General features: G+C 51.3%; 11 protein-coding genes across 11 annotated transcripts; 5 read left to right on the plus strand and 6 right to left on the minus strand.

The window, feature by feature from the left end:
* Nucleotides 1–197: 197 nt before the first annotated feature.
* N7510_004908 (uncharacterized protein) lies at nucleotides 198–1,413 on the plus strand (the record flags this gene model as incomplete). Its single annotated transcript, XM_056976834.1, has 3 exons — nucleotides 198–722; nucleotides 821–1,213; nucleotides 1,315–1,413. The coding sequence occupies 3 exons, from the start codon at nucleotides 198–200 to the stop codon at nucleotides 1,411–1,413; spliced, it is 1,017 nt and encodes a 338-aa protein (XP_056836790.1).
* A 202-nt stretch (nucleotides 1,414–1,615) lies between these two features.
* On the minus strand, nucleotides 1,616–3,394 carry N7510_004909 (Gfo/Idh/MocA family protein; the record flags this gene model as incomplete). The annotated part of the gene is made up of 7 exons (XM_056976835.1): nucleotides 1,616–1,763; nucleotides 1,949–2,280; nucleotides 2,407–2,609; nucleotides 2,689–2,838; nucleotides 2,938–3,033; nucleotides 3,092–3,283; nucleotides 3,373–3,394. Coding segments are annotated over 7 exons (996 nt in total). The 3' UTR covers nucleotides 1,616–1,762.
* A 478-nt stretch (nucleotides 3,395–3,872) lies between these two features.
* On the plus strand, nucleotides 3,873–5,490 carry N7510_004910 (uncharacterized protein; the record flags this gene model as incomplete). Its single annotated transcript, XM_056976836.1, has 2 exons — nucleotides 3,873–4,035; nucleotides 4,094–5,490. The coding sequence occupies 2 exons, from the start codon at nucleotides 3,873–3,875 to the stop codon at nucleotides 5,488–5,490; spliced, it is 1,560 nt and encodes a 519-aa protein (XP_056836792.1).
* Nucleotides 5,491–5,956: 466 nt separating this feature from the next.
* Nucleotides 5,957–7,617, minus strand: N7510_004911 (uncharacterized protein; the record flags this gene model as incomplete). Its single annotated transcript, XM_056976837.1, has 4 exons — nucleotides 5,957–6,744; nucleotides 6,796–7,098; nucleotides 7,147–7,278; nucleotides 7,341–7,617. 4 exons carry the CDS (start codon nucleotides 7,615–7,617, stop codon nucleotides 5,957–5,959), a joined length of 1,500 nt encoding a protein of 499 aa, XP_056836793.1.
* A 717-nt stretch (nucleotides 7,618–8,334) lies between these two features.
* Nucleotides 8,335–8,589, plus strand: N7510_004912 (uncharacterized protein; the record flags this gene model as incomplete). Its single annotated transcript, XM_056976838.1, has 1 exon — nucleotides 8,335–8,589. One exon carries the CDS (start codon nucleotides 8,335–8,337, stop codon nucleotides 8,587–8,589), a length of 255 nt encoding a protein of 84 aa, XP_056836794.1.
* A 395-nt stretch (nucleotides 8,590–8,984) lies between these two features.
* Nucleotides 8,985–9,392, minus strand: N7510_004913 (uncharacterized protein; the record flags this gene model as incomplete). The annotated part of the gene is made up of 1 exon (XM_056976839.1): nucleotides 8,985–9,392. The coding sequence occupies one exon, from the start codon at nucleotides 9,390–9,392 to the stop codon at nucleotides 8,985–8,987; it is 408 nt and encodes a 135-aa protein (XP_056836795.1).
* Nucleotides 9,393–11,402: 2,010 nt separating this feature from the next.
* N7510_004914 (MDR family NADP-dependent oxidoreductase) lies at nucleotides 11,403–12,536 on the plus strand (the record flags this gene model as incomplete). Its single annotated transcript, XM_056976840.1, has 2 exons — nucleotides 11,403–12,191; nucleotides 12,252–12,536. The coding sequence occupies 2 exons, from the start codon at nucleotides 11,403–11,405 to the stop codon at nucleotides 12,534–12,536; spliced, it is 1,074 nt and encodes a 357-aa protein (XP_056836796.1).
* Nucleotides 12,537–13,024: 488 nt separating this feature from the next.
* N7510_004915 (PQ-loop repeat-containing protein) lies at nucleotides 13,025–14,334 on the minus strand (the record flags this gene model as incomplete). The annotated part of the gene is made up of 2 exons (XM_056976841.1): nucleotides 13,025–14,195; nucleotides 14,279–14,334. 2 exons carry the CDS (start codon nucleotides 14,332–14,334, stop codon nucleotides 13,025–13,027), a joined length of 1,227 nt encoding a protein of 408 aa, XP_056836797.1.
* Nucleotides 14,335–14,711: 377 nt separating this feature from the next.
* Nucleotides 14,712–18,848, minus strand: N7510_004916 (cysteine--tRNA ligase; the record flags this gene model as incomplete). Its single annotated transcript, XM_056976842.1, has 10 exons — nucleotides 14,712–14,777; nucleotides 14,835–15,162; nucleotides 15,233–15,464; nucleotides 15,530–15,638; nucleotides 15,691–15,819; nucleotides 15,869–15,912; nucleotides 15,971–16,067; nucleotides 16,186–16,214; nucleotides 16,398–18,501; nucleotides 18,558–18,848. 10 exons carry the CDS (start codon nucleotides 18,846–18,848, stop codon nucleotides 14,712–14,714), a joined length of 3,429 nt encoding a protein of 1,142 aa, XP_056836798.1.
* A 303-nt stretch (nucleotides 18,849–19,151) lies between these two features.
* On the plus strand, nucleotides 19,152–20,606 carry trm61 (tRNA 1-methyladenosine methyltransferase subunit GCD14; the record flags this gene model as incomplete). The annotated part of the gene is made up of 1 exon (XM_056976843.1): nucleotides 19,152–20,606. One exon carries the CDS (start codon nucleotides 19,152–19,154, stop codon nucleotides 20,604–20,606), a length of 1,455 nt encoding a protein of 484 aa, XP_056836799.1.
* A 191-nt stretch (nucleotides 20,607–20,797) lies between these two features.
* Nucleotides 20,798–23,468, minus strand: N7510_004918 (UBA/TS-N domain protein; the record flags this gene model as incomplete). The annotated part of the gene is made up of 2 exons (XM_056976844.1): nucleotides 20,798–20,899; nucleotides 20,961–23,468. The coding sequence occupies 2 exons, from the start codon at nucleotides 23,466–23,468 to the stop codon at nucleotides 20,798–20,800; spliced, it is 2,610 nt and encodes an 869-aa protein (XP_056836800.1).
* Nucleotides 23,469–24,454: the final 986 nt, after the last annotated feature.

The raw sequence follows: 24,454 nt of genomic DNA on the forward strand, positions 1-24,454 counted from the left end.
GGTTGGATCCTAGTGGACCGATAGTCAGTGTGTCTGTGTGGAGTAAAAGCTGATGGCCAAGAACACCGTGATCCGGCCGTGGTATATAATAAACAGCCAGGGACGGTGGATGGTCAGCTCGGCATCAAGACCAAACACAGGTGTTGCATCATCCAGTCAGAACAGACATAATCCCCGTCGCCTAGTAGCCGTTAGCCATGCCCTCTTCGACTAAGGACCAGTTCTCTCTCACGGAGGAGCAGAAGCAGCATTGGCTGGAACACGGTTTCATCAAGGTAGAAGGATGCTTTTCCAGAAAGGCCGCCGAGCAGTTTACCTCATCTCTATGGACTCGTTTGGGCGCCTCGCCCGACGACAAATCCACGTGGCCCACCGAAAAGTTGAACATGCCGGCTCATACTAGCGTGCGTGTCGAGGATTTTGCGCCGAAAGCATGGCACGTCATGTGCGAGCTCATTGGCGGCGAAGATAGGATGGCGGATTGGTGCAAAACTTGGAGGGACGGTTGGATCGTCAACTTTGGAAAGCCAGAGTTCAAACCCACAGATCCGCTGGACTTTCGTACGCTTGATAACTGGCATAATGACGGAGATTGGTTTGTGCATTTCTTGGACAGTGGAGAGCAGGCACTCCTGGTCATCCCGCTGTTCAGTGACATTGAGCCCAAGGGCGGTGGTACGGTTATCTGCACCGATGGAATTGGCCTGGTGGCGAAACACATGGTATATCGTCCTCCCCTGTGGCTGCCCTCGGATTGGCACTGAGACACAGCTCGCTTCAATCAGATAGCGGAAGGTATACTAACGCACGGGCAACATAGTACGACCACCCAGCCGGAACGACCCCGTTCCTCGCGCCCAACGGCACACCGGACCTCCAAGGTCCAGAGCGCCGTACTCAGTGGATGAAGTGGATCAGCGACCCAGAGGCCACGCGCGATGAATCTTTTCACGAAGCGACCGGCAAGGTCGGCGATGTGTATTTCCTTCATCCTCTGATGCTTCACTCAGCCTCGCGGAATCTGCTCCGAACCGTGCGAGTTATCACGAACCCACCCGTTGCAGTCAAGGAGCCCTTCAATTTCAACCGTTCGGATCCCAAGGAGTATAGTCTCGTTGAGCAGAAGACACTTCGAGATCTAGGTAGACCTGAGGGTTTGCCCGAGTGGAAGATCACAGCACCCCGCGCGTTGCTCGAACCACGACGAGTAGAGGTACGTTTTCGTATATATCTGGCCTCCTTGCTTTTCTACGCCTCTGCTGGGGGAAGACAGGACAATCCTGGCCGACGACTTCTGCTAATAAAGCCATACAGTATCAGGAAAAGATGAAACGTGTTGAGGTCGAGCGAATGAATAAAGCGGGCGTGCCGGTCACGCAGTTGCCAATAGCAAAGCCATTGGACCTGCAATAAGCGTCATGATCTATTATTCTGAGAATCCTTTGTGATAGGTGTAGTAGTGGAGTGACTGTAAAGGGGTAACTAGATTAGAATAATTAAGCTGCAGTTTACCTACCGTGGAAGATCCAGGTCAATAATTCATTCTATTCCACAAGTTTGTACTTTTGCCTATTCATCTTGAGGTTCACCAGAGGTATGCGCCTCCATGGACACGCTACCCACGCCGATTGAGGAAGGGAGCCGGTCGTAGTGCAGGGTCAGCGCTGCCGTCAGACCGCACTTGTTTCATCGTCTTGTATTCGTCCAAGAAGTGGTTCAGGATGTGCCCCATACGCGACTTGAAGTTAATCCAGCGGTCGACTCTAGTATCATAGTGTATTAATTACAGGGCAGAGTCATAACGACAACTGAGTGAGGGCTGACAAGCGTGGGAGAACATGGAACTTGATTCGATAGCAAGTAACTGCCTCTGCAAATATCATTCTTACTCCCCAGGAACCCCCTTCCAATATTAGGCCTCACTGCCGATATTCCCTCCATCTATGACCAGGGAATAGTGGCTCCCTTGGCATGCGACTCTCTCGCCAGCTCGATGACTTTTAATCCGTCCCTTGCTGTCTCAGGCTTGACACAGATTTCTTCTCGTCCCCTAATCGCCGCCGCCACGTTGTCATAGTATCCGCGGTACCAGCCCGGCAGGCTTGGGCACTTGCCAACCCAGCGGCCTGTGGCTTCATCGCAGGTCTGATACGCGCCGTCAAACTCCGTGGTCGTGGTTAAGGTACCCCAGATGTGCTCGTCCTCCACGCCGAAGTTCGGATCTATGGCGGGCTGGGCTGGCGCTGCGATAGCCCTCTCTTCTTGAGGGCAAGTGCCAAACTGGAAAGGAGAAAAAGCTCTGGTTAGCCTGCTCGCATAAAGGCTGTGCCTGCGTCTCTACTGCTCCTGGGAAATGGTGGTAAAGATTGCTCGAACCTTGAGGTATGTCCCTTTCGTTCCTCTCACAAAAAAACGGAGCTGGTTCTCCATATGCGATACGATGGCTGTCTTGATAGTCACAAGCAGGTTCTTCTTGTCCCCACCATATTGTAGGATAATGGTGTGCGTGTCGTCAACATCGCTGTCAACACCGCGGTTGGACCGGAGGAAGCCCGTTACCGAGGTTGGGCGCCCAAATAGATGCAGGGCCTGGTCGACCGTGTGGGTGCCTTTTCTTAGGGTCTCAACAAACTATACACGGGCACGAGAGACAGAGAGGGTCCTGTTTACCTAGGCCGAAAATCATACCCTCACCTGGGGTATACTCCTTCTGGGTCCACCCGGCAATCCAAGATGGTGAGGGGAAGTCGAAATGGATGTCGGCTTCTCGAACATCACCAAGGGCACCCTTCTTCACAAGGTCTTCCAAGGTGCGAAAATCGCTATCGAATCTTCGGTCTTCAAATAACGAGACCAGGGACCCTCTCGTCAGTCACGTACAAGTGAAGGCCAAGAATCAAGTTCCAAGCCGATAAAGCAGGGGAGCCAATCACGTACTGTGAAATACCGTTAGGACCTTTCCTTGTGCCTTGGCAAGCTCAATTATCTCGTCGGCGTCGGCGCTCGTGGTCATGAACGGTTTCTCGACAACAACTGGAATATGTGGTTAGTTTTCGAGTCCAAAAAGGGATGTCTCGGTTTTGCCCCTTACCGTGCTTCCCTGACTTGAGCGCCTTCTCCACAAACTCACGGTGATTAGGCGTGCAGATAACGACGAGCTCGATGGCAACGTCGGCGAAAAACTCGTCGGCAGTCCGATAGTGTTTGGCCTGTGGGAAGTCCACGGTGCAATGACCCCAGGGCTTCGACTTTGACGCCGCGTCATCTGAGGGGCCGCAGCGCGCTGAAGGAAAGCGTACACTTCGAGTTCGTGGTTGGGCAGGATGAAGGGCAAGTGGAAGCACTTGGCTGAAAAGCCGTAGCCTACAATACCGACTTTTATGGGCGATGCCATGACCAAAATTAATCTAGACTGGAAGACAGAAAAAGGGCATTGTCTATGAAATCGAAGGAGGGACGGAGGTTGTGCTGCAAATAGCCCCACCGTCCAACCCCACCACTCAACCCCCACTCAACCCCCTTTTCATATTTATCCAGGCTTTGAATTCAGCGTGGGCATGTGGAGAAAGTTCGTTCGGGTCAGGGCGACATTCCCCCAACTGCCGATCAGCCGCTCCCTACCCCCACGCCCTATTTACCCGGGCTGAGAATCCGGGGAAGATCCAGAGAAACCTACACTTGGCGCAGCATTTCCCTAGGTGTATTTATATCACAGTCCCAGGTTTGCATCCGGAGATATGAGCCTTTATCATATGTGTATCGGCTGCTCCAAACATTAGTATTGTCGGGTCTTGGCATCTACATCAAGTTGTGCCCTAGTCATCACCTCTATAACACCAATTAGGTACGCGTTTGCGAATGTCTGTGTTACAATGGCAGCATCGCAGAGCCAGAACCAACTCGTCGTCAACAACGACCGGGGCGATACCACGATCAATGTGCGCGAGCTTCTCGACCGACCATGGTACAAATACCCACACCTACGACGCCTCTACTTGTGGCTCAGTGTTGTTCTTGTGGTCCAGGCTACCAACGGTAAGGAGCTACAGACACACAGAAACGCGGGCAAAGTCTCGCTAACAGTCTAAATAAGGCCTGGATGGGTCCATCATGAACGGCATGCAGACTCTGACTTACTGGCAAGCCTACTTCCATCATCCCACCGGCGGCCAGCTTGGTATCTTCAACGGCACCCAAGGTCTCGGCGGAGTGGTCTCGCAGTTTTTTCTGTGGTGGCTAGTAGAGAAGATTGGGAGAAGGTACACAATCATCATCGGTTCTGTGATTATTATAGTGGGAGTGTTCCTGCAGTCATTTGCTCAGGGGTTGCCCATGTTCGCCGCAGCCCGTGGTATCATCGGCCTCGGACTGAGCTTTGAATACACTGCTGCTCCAATGCTCGTCACAGAGCTTGCTCACCCCCAGCATCGAGCGCAGTTGTCGACTCTCCTTAACACACTCTACTACTTTGGCGCAACGATCGCCGCGTGGGTCACTTTGGGCACTCTGACCATCAAGAGCAATTGGTCGTGGCGCGCGGTGTCCCTGATCCAAATGTTTCCATCTGTCATCTCTCTAGGCCTTACCTGGTGGGTACCCGAGTCCCCCCGCTGGCTCATCTCGCGTGGTAGGACTGAGGAGGCTTTTAAAATCCTGGTTGAAAACCACTGTGGCGGCAATGAGAGCGACCCCCTCGCATCTTTCGAGTTCAATGAGATACAGAAGACACTCACTTTTGAGAAAGAGAACAGTAGCGGTAGCTGGTTCGATCTCATCCGTACCCGCGGTAACCGCTATCGGACCTACATTGTGTTGACTTGTAGTGTCGCTTCCCAGGCATCCGGTCAGACACTCATCGGCTACTATCTTGTGGTTGTCTTGACGGGTGTCGGCGTCACCGACCCACGCACGCAGAGCATCATCAACGGCTGTTTGACCATGTGGAACATGGGCTGGGCTTTCTGGGGTGCTTTTGTTGTTGACAAGTTCGGAAGGCGAACTATGATGCTTGGATCCTTGACCGGCATGCTCCTTGCCGGTTTCCTCCCGTGGACAATTTGCAATGCCATCTACGTTATCCACGACGTTCACAGAGCTGGAATTGCGGTAATTGCATTTATTTTCATCTTCAATGGCTTCTACTCATCGACTTGGAATGGCATCCTGACCGGATATACTGTCGAGTGCATGAGCTACGACATCCGCCCGAAGCTCATCTGCACTCAGAATCTTCTGGTCCAAGCGACCATCACTGGTTTCAACTACTTAAATCCCGTAGCTTTGAAGAACATTGGCTGGAGATACTACTGCATCATCGACGCTATCATCTTGCTCGAGATTGCTATGGTGTTCTTTACATATCCTGAGACAAGTCGGATTACCCTTGAGCAAGTGAATATCATCTTTGATGGCAAGGACGCCGTTCGGAATGACCTGTCAGAGAAGGCCGAGGTGAAGCATCTTGAAGAGAGCTTAACGAAAGATAATTGAGGCACAAATTCTAATCGACAACTCTGCCTCAACCTGTCACCTTGTTATATGAATAGTTTGACCATTTCGGCTTCTCCCCAACTTGCGGCTAACCGAAATCTTCGTCAACTGCATTGATCCAAATATCCTCTTTTTGATCAATAACTTGACCATTTCTACGTACATGAAACCCGCTCTTGGCTTTTACCATGCTCTCTTTCAGAGGTCTCGTTCAAGAGTTTCAGTTAGGTGTAAATCGGGCCGTTTAAAACACCCTGTTGCTCTATTTTAGCTAACTTGGCGGTGCTGTAGCTGATGAATAGCTGCAGGTTCATGGACCTTGGTCAGAAGGTGACCGACCAGCTCAAGCAGAGGCATCTGAGGCCATACTATAGGCTATGGATTTTAGAATATAGAAATGTACCGACTTGATCAGGATGTAACATTTCACTATGGCTTAAGTTGAAGTTTTCAAGATGAAGGCCATTTACAACTTAACAAACTTGCTCTCATCAAGGTACAAAATCTTTGTAAAAGCTTTGATCAGACTTTCAGGCTCATTAGCACCTGCCTTTACCATAGCATCTTGAATCCGTCCTTTGCTCCAAATAAGTTGCTTGGCAACCTGGTTCCACTCCACATTTTGCTTTGGAATGGTCACGTCGGGCATGGATGGATCGATTTTAACAGAGAGCAGCTTCCCATCGCGCTTCCTGATCTGACCATCCACAATCACAGTATCAATATCACGAACCGAGGAGTGAAGAACGATAGCTGCGATTGGGTCTTCTTGGGATGCGCAGACCATTCCAGGGCTATTGCCATCAAAGACAACAAGATCTGCGAATTTCCCAACTTCAATCGATCCCAGCTTGTCTTCCATATGGATGGCTCGTGCTCCTTGCATAGTGCCAAGACGGAAAACATCTTGAACGAAAAGGTTCAGTGACATGGTTCTTTTGCCCTGGGCGATGACTTTCTCATTGCGATTAGATCGCTCATGTTGCAGAGCAAGCCGCATCTGTGAGACCATATCGCCGGAGTTGTTACTGTGGCAATCAATTCCCAAAGCGCACATGTTAGTGCAGCCCTCGCGGAAACAAACAATATTGCCGTGACCCATTTGCAACTCAGTATCAGGTGTCGTGGAGATCCACGCATTCGCTTGGGCGAGCTTTGAGACGTCGGTTTCTGTAAGATTGGTGGCATGTGAAAAAAGGATATCTGGCCCCAGGAGATTATATGATTCAAGGGCATCGACAAGCGAGTTGTTGCCTGTCACCACATCAGCCTTAAAACCAGATGAATGATATCATCTCCACTCACTAAAATATCCCTTTACATAATGAGATGTGATAACCTTTACTCCGAGCTTTCGTGCTTCTGCATAAAGAGCGATAACTTGATCTTTCGGTAGCATGAATCCATCAAAAGCCAACCCCAGCTGGATCCGCTCGTCCCCAAAAGGAGCAGTAGCACCCAGGTACTTCAGATGATCGATTACCCAGTCATCTAATAGACCACCGTCAACGGTAAGATCAGGTTTGAAGGACTTGACACGCATAGTTGGTGCGTAGCAGAAAACGGATCTGATCCCGGATGACGCCGTCGCCTCGATTGCATTTGAAGCTGTACCGAAGTTTAGTAACAAATAACGCAAGACAAAATAATACTTACTATGAGCCGGCGATACATTCATGTTGGCATGATCTACAACTGTCGTGGTACCTGCGTCCAACGCTTCGAGGCAGCCTCCAAGCTCACCCCAAAACACGTCCTCGGGTGCATAATTGGCATGTTGCAAGAGTCCTGGCTATAATTAGCTCTAAGAAGGAGGTTTCATTCAATTGGAAAGGTAACTTATAACAGACCGCTTAGCATATATTCCAACAGGGTCTGGTTGGCGTGGCGCCCTTTCAATTGTGTCTGCCATAGATGGTGATGCGTATCGATGAAGCCAGGAGAGACAATTTTGCCAGTGCAATCAATGATTTCCGTACCAGCTGGAGAAATGATATCTCGTTCAATTTGCGAGATCTTGTTGTCCGTAATCAATAATGAATGGCTCCGTAGGGGCACCACATAGTCATTCGGTTCACGAGATGGGACTAGGATGGTTGCGTTCTGAAGCAGGATGTGAGATGGCATTTTGCTTTAAGAAGCCTTGTTCAACTCATACGCGAGTCAAGAGCATCGGCTATTGAAATCCTGCACTCAATTTACAATCGCGTCTGAAGTCGGGGCGTCAATCTCGGGGTTAAAGTATAAGCAAACGGGTTTGCCTTAGGCCTCCACTAGACCCTCAGCCCTCCAGTTAGTTCTTCAGCCCTCTAGTTAGCCCCTCAGCCCTCTGGCTAGTCCCATGGGCCTCCTATTGGTCCCTAGGCCTCCTTTTAGTCCCTTAGGCGCCCTGTTAGTCCTTTAGGCCTCCTGTTAATTTTGTGACCGGATGTCAGATCAAGAAAGAAAATCAATAAAGAATTCAATGTGAGTACGTAGTCGACGGGAGATCCAAGTTGAGAAAGGGAAGAAGAGACCGAAGAAGAGTCTCTACTTATCTACAACAGTCTATGCCCTGTGTCACCTGTCAAACGCAGTCTTCAAACGCAGTCTTCAATCGCAGTGATGCCAAACGCGGTCCCGTCAAGCGCAGACCCGTCATGCGCAGTCCCGTTAAAATCCCATCAAGTGTGGTCACACCTCGCAGCTACCACGACGGCAACAGATTGTCCTCAGGGCTGGGGCAACTATCGCTCTAAATGCTGCTACGGCGCTTTGGACGTTGAAGACGGCGTTGCCTACTGCTGCGTTGCCGACCAAACAACTGTCAGCATAGCCCCTATCTTCCCTAGCGGGATTCCCTCTATGGCCAAGAATAAGCGGTCTACGGAAAACTCTTGTGTCACAAAGATCCCCTTCACGGCTAGTGACTATTCGAGTCTGGTCTCTTCAGCATCGGCGAAGGCTACGGCTACTATGACAGGGCCTTCGACTAATGAGGCGTCGAGCACGAGTTCGGGATCAGCAAGTCCAACCACCAACGCGGCTATGCCGGTTGCTACGGCTGAAGGGATTGTGCTTAGTGGTGCCGCGGTTGCTGTCGCTCTCTTTATGCTATGATTTAAAGGGGGTTGTTAAGGTGCTGTTGGTTAATGTTGGCACATGCTGAGCCCACAAATATATTCTACGCGGAATAGCCTGATTATCTATTTATACACTTTGTAGCATGTTGGAATTATATATCGATTACATTTCAATGGAAAATAAAGTCGACCTCGAGTCAAAAATCGTTAACGGTTTCCATCGATCTAAATCAGGCTTGGTTTTTATGCCTATCCTACTCGGTTCACACATGTTTATGCCATCGGGGATATTGAATCCTCGGCGTTTTGTAACAAAGATTGTTGGAAATTATATATTTTGCGAGTGACGGACGCTCACGGAGTAAAGATGTCATAATACATTCTCCAGGTTCAGTTGCATTGGGGTGAGTAAAAGACCAGATAGTAGGAATTTTAGATAGCAGCTAACAGTCGTGCACTGTATGAACCCTCCAAAGCGGAGCCATATCCTCGATTGCTATATTCTGAACTAAGGAACGCTATCCTAGCCTCACTACCGCGCGACATTTCCTCGAGAATCTCGATCTCAACCTCAAGACGCCTTTTCCGATCGAGAAACTTGAGAAGATTAGTCAAATCAGGGTCGTCGTGATTGGGTTTTGGTAAGCAACTCGCTGTTTTTGCGGCGCTCGTATCAGATCTAGTTTGATCTTTCTTTGGTGAAGCATTCGGTTTTCTCTTGTTAGGGTCAAGGCCAACTAAGCGAAACGCTGATTTGATCCAGAAGCCAATAAGATGGACAAGACCCTCGTCGGGATTATGGCCAATAAAGCGCTTCGCTGAGCACAACGGTGATATCATAAATAAGTCAATAATGTCGAAAAGCCTCCCGTCAGGATCATACCCTGCCAAGCGCAACCCCCATCCGACTAAGAAGCAAGTAATGTGGAAAAGGAAAAGAATCCAACAAAGAAAGCCGCAAGCTAGCACGCCCCTTTCTGTAGTCGAGGTCATTGATAATATTTCGATCATCGTATACCAGAACAATCTTAATAAGTCGGCGATGGTGATGCGATGTCATCAAGGGAATTGAAGCGCATTTCTGCAGTTATCGATGAGTGTTAGCTTTTGACAAACGTTGGTAATGAATGAAAATCACGGCAAATAACACAAGCGGAGAAATAGAAAAGCACTTTGCCTACTATAATTAGCTCCCCACTGGTCTAAAACAGCCTTCTGTGCTATGTTGGAAGGGCAGACGATGACTGCAAATGAAGAGAAGTTAGAGCCTGGTGATCTGATTAGATCGCTAGGAAACCCCACTCCGTTTGGATTGTTTGCACAAAAGAACCTAGCCGATTCTCTGAAACAGTATACCCGCGCGTGCATAAACAGGACAAATTGGTACATAACAAATGAATTCGCGGGGGGAATTGATAGGGATACAACAGCTTTTGTTAAGGTAATTCACGTTCACTCCAGTAGGCTACAATCTCCGAATCGCGTTTCCCACTTTTCTGCACGTCGAAGCCAGACCTCTGAGACAGGCGGCGGAAGACGGCATCCAGCCCTTGCGAATAAACCACCTTTTATAAACAGGTTCTTCCTGTCTTCCGAGACTGCAGAGTATACAGCCCTACACATAGATCAGTATACCTTTCGTGCCACGATCATATATCAGGAAGCTGAAACTTACGAGCCGCAGGTAGGACAGAAGCACCTATCCATATGATGCCCAGAATCACACTCCTTTTCCGTGTACGCCTTTGGATTGCCATTGATCACCACTGCATTTGCGGGTACAATGAGATTCAACGAGAACCTGCAACTTGAAGTCAATCTGTTCATAGCGCGTAGCTAATTTGATCCACTACTTACAATGAACCCGATGATGCCTTGCAATTTCGGCAATGGCAGATCAAACTTGAGCTGGGGAATGATTCTTTCGCAATCTGCAGAGTGATGGCCCCACAGTTGCAAGTACCTGGCACAACTTCATCGAGCGACATCTTCGTGGAGGTTATTAGATATGTGGAATATGGAACTTAAAATGTCAACAGAGCTGAACTAATTGATGAACTGAGAGACCTTCATAGGCAACAAATATATCAACGATTTTTCATGACATCGTTGTTACTCTATTGCATTGCTCTTTTCGATAGTCCCGCCACAGTGACGCGGCACAAAGTGTAAAGATAATCGAGGATATGGTGGCTGCAACAGCAGCTAATCACAGGTTAGTTAGGGTGTTTAGGGTGTTTGAGAGCTTTGGTAGGCTATGATGTACTCTTAACATTGGTCCGGCTTGAATGTCAAGTTGAGCTTATTGAATGGTAGGTTGGTCTTGTCGACCAATCAAACTTTTGATTGTTGGGGGTCTTAGTAAGTGGCCTGGAAACCTTATCCGTCCGGTGTATTGGGGTCGGCACGGAGACGGCACGGAGACGGCACGGAGACGGTTCGGACGGGTTTGAAAACTTGGGTTCTCACACTTTATCGGAATGGACTATATCTTACTAAAAGATAATAGAGCAGTTGTAAAGCGGCAAATTAATAATTGTCAGGATGTGTCTCGCGATACACCCGTGTAGTGATTTTACGGATTCGGGCAACAGAGACTCGCAGGGAGGCTTTGGGTGCGACTCAGTATATTCCCAAAACTGATCGCTGGCTCCTGTAGTCTGGGGAACGTTTGTTAAGTCTGGTGGGATCTAGAATGCGGCCGGATAACGTCACCACATGCTTATATATGCTTGTCAAACAAACAGAGATTTAAATCTCTTTAATTTTGTCAACTGTTTTGCGAGGCCAAGCTGCACATTGATTATTGAAACCTTGTAAGCCGTTTTTGACGCAATAAATACATCCGATATGGCAGATTTGATCTCAAACAAGGCATGGGTGTTCAAAAAGCCGCCAACGGGACTGCCCCAGCCAGGTATCAACACCATCATTGAGGATCGACCACTAAAGCTAGTTCCCACAACGGGTGGCCTAGTGATCAAGCTCCTCATCGCTGGGCTTGACCTTCATCAGAGAGATCGCATGCGTGGCCCTGGTCCCATCGATTATGTGCCAGGCTATGTGAACGATGAAATCATAACCAACTTCTCAATTGCCAAGGTCATCCGCTCCGCCAACGACGATTTCGAAGAGGGAAGCTTGATTGCAGGGATCCTGCCCATTGCCGAGTACGGCCTAGTCCCCAAAGAGCTCATTGACGCCCGACCCATGGCGTCGCCGCTCGTCTGGAAGGTGACCAATCCTCACCATCTAGACCTCAAACACTATGTCGGGACGCTGGGTCTGGCTGGTATGACCGCATGGAACTCATTTTACGGCCTCGTAAATCCGGTAAAGGGCGAGACAATCTGGGTAAACGCTGCATCGAGCTCGGTCGGAGAGCTCGTGGTCCAGCTTGCCAAGATTGAAGGGTTGCGGGTGATTGCCAGTGTGAGCTCCGATGATAAGCTTGACTACGTTGTGAACGAGCTGGGTGCCGATGTTGGCTTCAACTATCATAACGAAGCTGTCAATGACGCACTCAAGCGGCTGGCACCGGATGGATTGGACGTGGTTTTTGAAAACGTTGGAGGCGACCACTTTCAAGCGGCAATTGAGAATATGAAATGGTTCGGGAGAATTTTTAGCTGCGGGGCGGTTTGTCTTTCTTCGTCGGGGCTCGGAGATATGGGTCATGGCTAAGTTTTACTTTTACAGGCATCGCAATATAACAAGCCTATCGGAAAGCAGTATGGTGTCAGCAACATCTCGGAGATTTTCCGCCGGCGAATCAAGATCCAAGGCTTCATATTCTGGGATGAGAACATCTTCCCAGATAACATCGAAAACTTCTGGGCGACCATGCCGAAGTGGATCTCGGAGGGAAAGATCAAGTCACGATACACTGAATATGAGGGCATTGAGCGGGCTGGCGCAGCGTTCCTTTCCATGTTCACTGGAGGAAGCTTTGGCAAGACGGTACTCAAGATTAGTAACCTCTGATTTGCTATTTGCCTATGAAAAGTTATTTCATTGTTTTCAGGATGTCATTCAAAAGTGACGCAACAAATGTCTTCTAGATAATTACCGAGCCATATACAAATGTGAATTACTGTAAGTGGCCACTTAGTTTGATCCCGGAAAAGATATGTAGCTTAGCCTTAGCGACCAGGGATTGGCGCCAACTGCCTTGGTTGGGTATCTTGTCTCTATTTTGAGTCCAGTCGTTGGTCTTGCTATCCATTTTCTCGGAGATTCACCAAGGGCATGATGGGTCTCTGTCTGGCGGAGGGAACCACCATCACCTGGTGGCGAATGGTCGCCAGTGATCATTAGGGTATGATGCAGCTGACACAGCCTTCTATCATCAAACAGCCACTTATCACGTCCTTTCATCATCTATATACATCCAGACAGCCTTAGCAAGTAGATCCGTCCCAGATATTTTGCCATTTATTTTCAGCATATTGGGTAAGCAACTATGTAGTCTCCTAAGCGCGGTTTTCATACTCCCCATCTTCTTCCTCAACTTTGGAACTGCTGTACAGAAAGAACTGCACAAAAATAGCCATGTCTAGCAACAGTGTGCCAGCACTGCCAACCAGCCAAGACAGATTAACCAGTATATATCGCCCATATATAGCAGTCGCTTCACCAGGCCGACAGCGTACATGGGAATGATGCTGCACAGGACTGACAGCCACAGCCTCAGAGGAACCACGGCAGACGGGCGAATACGCTAGAATCGACAAGACATAGGTCAAGTTGCCGATGCAGGCAAAGAGAAAGAAGAGCAAGGAGACGCCTTCCGTCGATTTGCGCCTAAAGTTCAAAAGAAGCTGTGGCAGTCGCGATCCTAGATAGAACACCGCACAGAGATACCCGAACACTTGGCCAAGCGTATCCATGGCAAGAGGCTCGGGCTCGTCAGTGGAGCTCTTTGAGCCCGGGCTGACGTACCAGCCCAAAATCCCTGCCGCGCAGACGAGAGCAATGGCTGTGGCGTTGAATAGGGCTGTTTGCAGGGAGGAGATGCGGCGGCGGGTCCGTTGGGAGAGGACTCGTTCTGATTCTGACTCGATGAAGGGCGTCGCGGGGGAGAGGTGCGTGCCGTCTACTGAGGAGTGGAGGAGATCGTGGAAGGATGTGGCCGAGTGTCTTCTTCCTATGTTGCGTGTGGACGAGGAGGACGAAAGAGGGCGTGCGCCGTTCTGAGCTTCGTGTGCATGATGTGTGTGTTCTGTCGGCTGCTGGATCTGGATATGTCTATTGGATGGGGACGTGATCGTGGATTTAGGAAGCAGAGCTGATTGCTCTGTTGGGACCGGCGTGGAACTACCCTCGCCATCACTCTGCTCCACACTAGCAGTGGCAGTAGCATCTGACGTCGGTGTAGGAGAAGCAGATAGCTCATTCGTAATGTTAAAGCCGCGATAGTAGAAGCACTGTCCCAGCAGCACGATATCCGCGAGAGTGTAGTACACAGCCAGGATAATCATTGTGGGCAGCACGCCTTGCAGAATGGCACCGAGGATATTGAATACATCGCCCGCTAGCCAGACGATGAGGAAGAGCAGCGAGAGGCCGTCTGCTGAGCCGCGGCGGAAGTTTTCGATAATTTGCGGGGAGAAGACGACGACCCAGCAAGCAATTGATATGGAGCTGGTATGTGTGTTAGTGAGATAGGTAACCAATGGCAGCAACTCGATGCACACTATAGTGTAACATCCCTGTGCGAGACTCACCCGCAAATGCCACTCACGGCCTCGATGTTGAAATTGGCCACCTGTGAAGGGAACATGGTGCTGAAATCCCCTCGATGCCAATCACAATGTTTGGACTTGGATGTATTGTACAGGGTACATCGAGGCCAGTGTACAGGGGCTATGTAGGTGGAACGGCAGAATTGGAGAGAATTTGGAGATTTGCGGGCGCAACGAAGATGGATGACGTCTGGTCACGTGATGCATATAAAACGTGCAAGAAAGCTAATTAGAAGATAGGAAAGAAGTCAAGGGGTTGCTGTGTACAGCTCAAAAAGGGCTTCTTGTTGCATCAATTGATAGGAGAGGAGACTACCTACTCCGTACTGCTGTTTCGATCTGCCCCCGCAGAAATATATAAAAAGCGACTACAACTTCACTCGACTCGAATATATTCCAAATTCAAGCCCAAATTTTACGCGGCCGCAACTTTCATCATCTGTTCCAATTTAATCTGGAAATCGCAGAAAATATTGACGGCCTGTCACATACTTCAATTAGCCCATCTTCTTTTTTTTTTTTTTTCATTCATTCATACCTCAGTCAACTTGATATGACTCGCCCCAAACAAATCTCGGACAAATACAATTTGAAATTTGGCGGGATCATTAAGAAAAGACGTGTCAGTTTCTCGAATGGGCACTGTAGGTGCCTCGTCGAACAACGAATTGGTACCAGTGGGGGCAGGCTCTGTCAATTGCGCCAGGAGGTGGGGGGCGATAGTGAGATGGTCTACGCCAGCGAGAGAGTAGATCTCCTCTGTCGAGGTCAGGCTCGCCGGTAGGACCTTTGTGGTTGCATTTATGTATTTGTAGTACTTCTGAATAGCAACACAGAGTGGAAGCAGTTTTGCCTTGTCGACCAGACTGCAGAGTGGCAGTTAGGTTAAGAAAAAATAGAGGAAAGAGTCATTCGAGTTGCTAGTCAGCGACTCACCTCGTATCAAATTGCACCTTCAGCTCGTTGACATAAGGTGCAATATACGTGCAGCCCACTTCAGCTGCTAGCACTGCCTGGGCCATGCTGAACAAAGTGGTTGCTAGCGTGCGCACGCCGGCTAGCTCGAGGGTGCGGCACGCCATCATGCCTTCCCAGGTGCTTGGGATCTTGATAGCGATGCGGGAGACGTCAAAGTCAGGCTGGATGTATTGAAATAGCTGGACAATTCCTGTGGAGTTCATTGACGTGTCAGGTACTCGAGTAAGAAGTGGTTGGGGCAGTTCCTACACGTACGCAGGGCATTGACGACGGTCTTCTCAGTTGAATATGAGTAATATGGATTCGTCTGCACATGGACGCGTCCATAGATATGTTTGGACATACCCACAGCTAGCCGAACCATCTGTCGATTTGTGGTTAGTCTATATTCTAGGGAGTTGTAGTGCAGAACACACAGCAATCTCCACGGCTAATTCTTCAACACTGATCGAGGAGTATTTAGAATGCAGTATCTTTGCGTCTGCCACAGCGGCAATAATCACTTCGTTACGAGCTGGTTTGGACAGCTCGCCGAAGGCAATGGCCTGTATAGGAAGTCAGCGGCTATACTTGACTAGAAGGGAGGGAGAGTACTTGGTTCGATGTGCAGTCCTGGAAGGGTCCCAGGGTCTTAGCCACTAGGCAAACAGTGAGCATGATTGATAACGGCGTAGTGATAACCCCTCAGTTACTGACCCTCCTCGTCCATCGTGTCACAGTCGACCACTGTGCGGGAACGCATGTAATCGAGGCCGGACGGAGTAGCCATGCTGTAGCGGTAAGGTGTGCCGGACTATAAAATTGGAGTCAACTATAATGAGGAATCAGGCGGGAGAAATAATGGGAAATGATGCAGCACACTGACGTGGACATCCCGCATTGTCATCCTACCTCGTCACGAACAGGCATACCTCGTCACGAACAAGGCACGTTAGCCGGACTATCTAACCACCCAGTGGACGGACCATGGATCAACTCAAGTTACATAGTGCTCCATTAGATAAATCAGGAATTTATTTGATAGTCTTACTTTTCAAGATTTATAGTGAAAATGGTTGACCGGAATAAACGCCCCGCGATGCAACACAAACAAAGACCGACACAGGTAATGAGTACTACTGACTAGCCAACCATGCCTCATGCGCCTTCTTCTGCCGGTCCCAATCCTTGCGCAGCTTCTTCGCCCGGCTCTTAGTGATCTCCTCACCGGCAGCATCGTGCGTCGGAATACCATCTGTGTCCCACGCGCTGTACTCATTCGTCCTGAACATCTCGAGGTGACTTAGCTTGCCTTTCTCCAGCCGCTTGAGGGCCTCCTGCTCCTGCTTCTGTCTCTCCATTTGCTTTTGGCGGGCTCGTGCGGCCTTTTCCTCACGCGCTTGAAGCATCTCGCGGGTCACTGGCCGCACCAGGGCGGGGAGGTTGTCGCGGTCTTCGAGGTAAACGCCGAGATCGAAGAGGTCGACGTTTCGCACGCGATCGCACAGGGCCAGGACTTCTTTGGCGATGGAATCGGATGATTGCAGGGCGCTGACATTTGTGCGGAAATTGGAATAGACCGCTGCGTAGGGTTTCGCGATCTCGGACTCGGCTGCAGGTGCAGAATCACGAGCGAGAACCTCCTCGATTTCCTTGGAGCTGATACCGGCTTTATCGCGTGCGGCCAGTCGTAAGGTGTCGCGCATGGAAGAAAGCGGGTAGAGGAAAGGCTTGGCCTCTTGGGGGACATCGATGCCCGACCAGCCAATCTCGGGACTGTCCGCAGCGGCGGTACCATTGAGGCCAAAGATGTTGACCATAGACGTCACCCACCTAGCAGCAGCCTCCACATCCTTGAGATTCAAGGTGGATTTATCGGCAGAGTTGTACTTTGTGATAAACTCCGAAATTGATTGCATCGCAGCGGGAGTATTGAACGAATCGCAGAGCTGTTCGTACACAGCCTTCTGGGCTGCTTTCAAATCAGCAGCAAGGGTGCTGTCGGTGCCGGATGCGTGTCCCTGAAGGGCTTCAAGATCCCTCACTTTCAGGAAGAAATTGTTCACCTTGTCCTCCCACGAGTTGCCAAAGTTCACCAGCTCTTCTGTGATCTCGACACCATCTCTCCAGCCGCCCAGAAGGAACACAATCCGCAGACTGCGCGATGTCCAATCGTTTCGCCCAAGCGCCTCGCGAATAGTAGTGAAGTTCTTCAAGGACTTCGACATCTTAGACCCTTGGATGGACAAGTGGCCCATGTGCAAGAAATAGTTGACCCACTGGTCGTGCGAGTGGCTATGGTCATCCCAGTAAGCCTCGCTCTGAGCCAATTCATTATCGTGATGCGGGAATGCAAGGTCAATGCCTCCAGAGTGGATATCCATCTGCTTGCCCAGTCGGGCTGACGCCATGGCTGAGCACTCAATATGCCAACCGGGACGGCCCTTGCCCCAGGAGCTGGACCAGCTCGGCTCCCCTGGCTTCGAAGACTTCCAGAGCGCAAAATCGGAAGCTCCGCGCTTTTCGGTGGTCTTGCTGGCCAATGCACCCTCCCCCTCTGCGGCTAGCTTGTTGTCGGAACGGCTCCATGGCTCAAGCCGCGCGTACGGATGACCCGCCGCTTCGAAGGCATCAATATCGAAATACACCGATCCATCAGCCGTGACATATCCAAATTTGTTCTGCACGATGCGCTCCACGAAATCAGCTATTTCATCACCATACTCCGTCACGCGAGTCAGCTCGTCTGGGTCGAGAACGTTGAGGTCGCGCATGTCCTTCATGAAGCTTGCTTCGTATTTCTTCGTCAACTTGGTGAAGATACTGTGGTCGTTCGCGTCGATCGAGGTGCCCTTCAGAGCATCCAAGTAAGGCAGCAGGATATCCTGCGTTCCGGAATAGAAAGACTTGGCGAACGCAGTAGTGTCGGTTGAGTCACCGAGAGTTCCAGCCTGCGCAATCACCTCGGCGGCCGACGCAGCCGTCTTGATATGCATCTTAACCTTGGCCTCATCGTCACCCGGCTTCTCATTCCCTGGTAATGCGCCACCATTCAAAACGACTGCGTACACCTTTTCGACTTCTTCTTGATAGCGAGACGGAGCCAGATCGGGGGAGAGGAGAGGCAGGTTTTTCTTCAGGTAGGCGGTGTATGCACTTTTCGCAGTGTCCAAAACAGCGGCGGAGACGGTGGGGTTCACGGCCACGAATTCGTTGAATAGATGCTGTTGTCTACCGCGGAGAATAATCTACAACACGATCAATCCATGCTGTATCGTCAATCGGGGCAGGCCATTCCGCATACCTTATCATCCACATCGGTAATATTCATAACAAAATGAACATCAAACTTGAAGTAGTCGCGCATGATGCGCCGAATGATATCGGTGGTCACATAGTTCCTGGCATGGCCCAGATGCGAATCGTCGTACACCGTCGGTCCGCAGGCGTACCAATTAACCTTTTTGCCCGCTGGGTCGATTGGGATGAACGGTGTTTTGGATTTGGTGAGAGAGTTCCACACGTTCAAGGGAGGGAGGTTGACGTCTGGATTCGAGGGCGGTTGGCGCCATGGCGGCTGCTGGCGCGCAGACATGGTGGTCCGGGCAAAGACTAGCACTGGGGACAGGGGTCGGACGCGCTGTTTAGGAAGAAAAGAGAGAGAGAAAGAAGACAGACGGGAAGAAAAGGTCATAAAGAAGGGAAGGGGGAAGGCGCAATCGAGGGGCTGCTGGGGGTGAGTCAAACAAGCAGCATCGAAAGGAAGGTACCGGGGGCGGAGCCCTGAGCCCTAACGGGGACCCGGATCGGGCAATCAGCCCATGTACGTACTTTTTTTCCCATGCGGAGAACGAACTTGGTTCGATCGCCCATTGCGAGTGCACCCCTTCAATCCACCATGCCATCGCCCTTCCTAACCCCCGGATCAACCGCTCAAGCAGAAGGCCTCGCCCTGCTCCACCTCCGCCGCGACCAAAGTATCCCGGCGATCCTCCGCACCTACGACGACGAGAACCAGGGCTACGACGAGGGCAAGGTAGTGACCACGCGATTCGGCTCATTTCCGCACAGCACGCTCATCAACAAGCCATGGGGATCGCAGATCATCGCCTCCGTCGTCGACACGGGCTCGCGCGGCCGAAAGTCCGGCGCGGCGAAGAAGCGCAAAGCCGATGACCTCGATGCATCGGGGACGACCACCGGCGCGGATGATGAGAAGTCTTCGCTGAAAAAACCCGTCACTGCTGCGAGTGGGTTCATTCATCTTGTGGCCCCGACTCCCGAAGCCTGGACTTTGTCCCTTCCACACCGGACACAGGTCGTCTACACCCCGGACTACAGCTACATCCTGCACCGCCTCCGCGCCAGGCCCGGAAACACGGTGATCGAAGCTGGCGCGGGGAGTGGATCGTTCACGCATGCGTCGGTCCGCGCCGTGTTCAACGGATATCCGGACTCCGCGACGCCAGCAGCGAAACGACGACGGCTGGGCAAGGTGTGCAGCTACGAGTTCCATGAACCGCGCGCGGGGCGGGTGAGAGAGGAAATCAGCCAGCACGGACTAGACGGGATTGTGGAGGTGACGCATCGCGACGTCTACGAAGATGGCTTCCTACTGGACGACCCCAAGACCGGCAGGTCGCCCAATGCCAACGCCATCTTCCTCGACTTGCCTGCGCCGTGGCTCGCGCTGAAACATCTCGTGCGCAACCCGCCCTCTGGCGCGGTGTCTCCGCTAGACCCGTCCTCTCCTGCGTACCTGTGCACGTTCTCGCCGTGTCTCGAGCAGGCGGAGCGCACGATTAGCACTATGCGGCAGCTGGGCTGGTTGTCTATTACCATGGTCGAGGTGAATCATCATATGATTGACGTGAAGCGGGAGCGCATTGGATTAGATGCGCAGGGTGTGCGCGGGGCGCTTGTGGTCCCTAGGTCTGTGGATGAGGCCGTGGCCAAACTACGCAGCGATGAGGACCGCACTCGACGGTTTCGCGAGGCCGAGGCAGATGGTGGAACCGGGGTGGATGAAAGAAAGACCCCGGCCATGGACCAACCCGCCCAAGCACCGTCAGATGTTCCTTCATACAGCCTAGGCCGATTAGTGCATCGGACAGAGGATAACCTCAAAACCCACACATCATACCTGGTCTTCGCCATATTGCCGCGGGAGTGGTCGGAGGAGGACGAGCAGAAATGCCGAGAGAAGTGGCCATCAGCACAGACGGGTGCGGACGCAACTGCCGCACCCAAAAGCAAAAGACAGATGAAACAGGAGGCTAGGGCAAAGCGGCAGCAAGAGGAGCAGGAGGCACAGGAACAGTCCCAGCAAGGGACAGATGCGAAGGATGAGTGACGGGGCTACGTTGTAATATAGTTGTTGGATCATATACGATTCCGAATAGCCGTGCTCGGCTCAAAATAGACACTGTTCTAATTCTATGTAGCATGATATGAGGTGTGCTCGATGTGTATGTTGCAAAAGATGGGGGTAATGAGCTCCGTATGCAAAATATGAAGCAACGCGAGGAGAAAAAAAGGAGGGAATCACAGGTTGTTCTCCGTCCTGAACTTATCCCATGCCTCGTTCAGCGTTCCAAACACAGCACTAGAGATCATGCGCTGCTCTGTCGTGGCGGTGGTGGAGATCTAGAAAGCAAAATGGTCAGTGACGAGCGGTTGATATTTGAAGGGAAAGAGATGGCCGTACCTTGTCGGGATGCACCTTGGCGATCCCTTTCATATACTGGATCTTCACCTTATTCGGCAAGACCAATTCCGACATGTTGATCTTCTTCCATCCGGCCTCGGGCCAGAGTACTGTGTCCAGACTTCCGAGTAGAGCGCGCAGGTTATCCTGCTTGCCATTTTTCCATGTCGTGAGTCGCGCATCCACGCTCTCCGAAAGCGCGAACTTCTCTTCGTCCGCGCGGTCAGCGGCAAGATTGGCAGCCCGGAGACGGCTGACGGCCTCCGAGTCATGGCCAGATGTTGACGGGCCACCGGTCAGATCGGACAGAGCAGAAGTCGGCTTCCTAGGTGCAGGAGTGGGTTTCTTCCTTACCGGGGCCTTTGGAGGTGGCTTGCTAATACCAGCCGCTTTCTCGCAGCGATTGCGTCCTTGGATGCTGGTGCTTCCACCATGGCCTGATTCCACTGCCAGTTTCCATGCCTGAGCAGCATCCACCCAACGCTCCAGTTGCTCCAATGCCTCGGCCTTGCGCATCAGCGCTTTGCCAAAGAGGTCCTTCATTTGTTTATTGGGCTCGCCGTTCCCAAGCTCGATCACCTCAGCCTCACCCTTGGATGGACCAATCACTTGCAGGATCGTATCTGCATCATCAATGGCAGACTTGGGCTCGCCAATTTTCAAGGCGGTCATAGCGCGATTACTGCGGATGATGATGGTGATTGGGTGTTTGTCAGGGAGCATGCTGAGGGCTGTAGAGAAACTTTGATGTGCGGCCGCATAATCGCCCCGTTTATATGCTTCTGAGGCCTTCTCCCGGTGTCGATGTGTAGATTGAAGAGCCTCTTGCGATACAGGTGGTATGGATCGCGGCGGAGCTTTCGAGCGTACCGGAAGGGGAGTTGAAGGTTTCGAGGAACGCGGAGTTTGTGTTGGGGGAGTGGGCCGAGAGGATGACGATGGAACAGGAGACTCGAACAGATCAACATTTGGTTCGGCTGCTGGTGGTGGTGCTTTTGGCCGCCTCCGTCTTGCTGGACTGACGTACGCATGCGCTGACTGCTGTTCCACTGCAACTCGAGACAGGGGAGACCTGGAGTCTGCTCGGGACTGGTCTGATGGCCGCTGAAGGAAGCTAGACCGCAGTGAAGGCTGAGCAGTGCCAGGAGAGCGTAAGTCGTTGTCAGGCTGGGGACTCTCACGTGGACGAGTAGGTTTTCGAGGTGGTCGCGAGTCTCCAGACTCAAGAAGAAGTGCCTCATCGGTCCAGTTATTTCCATTTGCTTGTGACTGGGCAGGCTCGCCTCGCGCATGTGGGGGTTGTGATTGTGTCCACGGCTCTTCTTGTGCAGGGGACGCATCCCTCATCCACTTGGGCTGGTTGGGGTCATGATCTGCATTGAATTCATGTACCGCTTGCTGAAACTTTTTGTTTCCGGTTTTCCAGAGAGAAGTGGCTGATTTCAGCAGATTGTTGCCAAATTGCGACGCCAGCTGAGCCGGATCCTTCTCCGCCGAGGCTTGAATCCGACTATCTTCGCGCATCCAGGAAGGGGCATCGCGCGCTTGTCTGTTGTTTCTTTCCGGTCGTTCACCCGGAGGACCATTGGCTGCAGGGCGAGTTTGGGACTTTTGCCGTGATTGAGAATGGGCCTGTGTAAGAAGCCAGCCAACGGCAGCCTGTACGTCCGTCCCAGACTCGGTTGTTTGCAACGCCTGTTGTGCTTTGTCGGCAGGAAACCCCATGTCCACAAGTTCTGCAATTGCACGGTCAGCCTCGTTGGACGGCATTGGAGAGACGCCGGCAGCGGGTGAAGGTGGTTCCGGACGCGGAATCTCAGAGACCGGCTTCCCTAGCAGGCCGAGAAAATCGTCATCTTCGGTCTGTGCAGCTGCAGGGGGTGGAGCAGATTTGGACTTCAATTGGTTGAGGCCGAATGGGTCATCGTCGTCAAACGCTGCCACCCCCTCGGTGTTATCACGCATGGTAATTCCTCCGCTAGCTGGACTCTGTACTCTGTTCGTATCGCTTCTGGGACTTGGGATGGGGAAATTAGTCGACGCGTCTACCGGCGCAGCGGAGTTGAAAGCGGCGAGAATGTCGTCGTCGTCGGCCGCGGCGGGCGGAGGAGCGTTGGTGGTGCTGACGGCCGGACTGTGGGAGCGCCCTTGCTCCAAGCTGTCCCAGAACTGGTTGTTTTGGCCTCCATACTGGGCCTCAAAGCGAGTGCGATTCTCCACATCCTTCTTGGCTTTCTCTTCTTGCAATCGCTTCTGCTGCTCGACTAAGGACAAGTTCTTGTTTCCGGCGGAGGGCCCGAAGGAGACGAGGTTGGCAAAGCTGTCGCCAGCCGATGGAGCCGGTTTCGCTGGCGAGCTGGAGCGGTTTGAAGTTGTTGACACCGGAGTCGATCTGCCGGAGGTACCATTTGGTCGCGCGGTGGCATACAAGAGGCCAGAGCTCATGGGGGGTGGTTTTTGGGGCGCATTTGAGTTGGACGACCAACTCAGCCCGGACAGGTCGTCCATTCTGAGGACAGGGGGAGCAAATTAGTAACGAGAGAGGGCGTGGTCCATCTCACGCACGGCATTCAGAAACGTGAACATGTGTACCAGACAGACAATCTCCCTGTGGGGTCCAGACCACATGACGCCATTTATCACGTGATCTTCCGTGTCCGGGTGAGAACTATAGGACTGAAGAGATGATACAGTCAGTCATAAGTGACGTGCAAATCAGGCGAAGGGCAACCATTGGGGTATAAGAATCATTGGAACTCGGATTAGATGTGCGACCTATTTAACCGTCAACAATCATTCAGGACCAGTGTGACATATATCCATGATATATATATATCTTGAATTTGCAACAATGTGTATATAGCTCCGAGCAAGTATATTTATACAGAGGATACGGTGGACAAATTCCCTCGCCAGGGGCTACTTATGTGAGTGATGGTCACATAGAACGCCGGCAGCTAAACCCTATCAACACTAAGACTTTGTAGCTCAACCCAGAACAATGGCCATTGTGACCTTCACGAACATTATAGAGCCTTCATGACTCTGATTTCCGCACCCTAAATTCTTTCCTCGAATTGACCACCGGTTCGTGGATTGTGCCCGCATTAGTGCCTGTCGAGCGTGACCGAGTCCGGCAGTTCGCCCGTTGATGTTACAGGGTGTGGCCCTCAATTGGGGAGGAAGTACGTATGCAGCCCTCATCCTTTGCTCAACTCACTATCTGACATGATTTCCCAGCCTGGCCGTTTCATTTCCCATCCAGGACCTGCCCGACAGAGCTTAGTTGATGGGTCTAGTCTCGTCAGCCACCAATGCATCATGATTATTTACGCCCCTCTTCTGCTATCGCTGTCAGAATTTTTTCTGCCTTTTTTTTTTTTTTTTTTTTAAATCTGCAATGTCCACTTTATAAGCCACAGTCGGATTTTCGGCCTCCCGACGCGCGCACTGATTGAGAGTCAAAGACGAAACAAACGACTGTGTGGTCCTAC

This window comes from Penicillium lagena, assembly GCF_028827675.1.
Source record: "Penicillium lagena strain IBT 129212 chromosome Unknown utg000002l_segment0_segment0, whole genome shotgun sequence".
NCBI classification, from domain to species: Eukaryota; Fungi; Ascomycota; class Eurotiomycetes; order Eurotiales; family Aspergillaceae; genus Penicillium; species Penicillium lagena.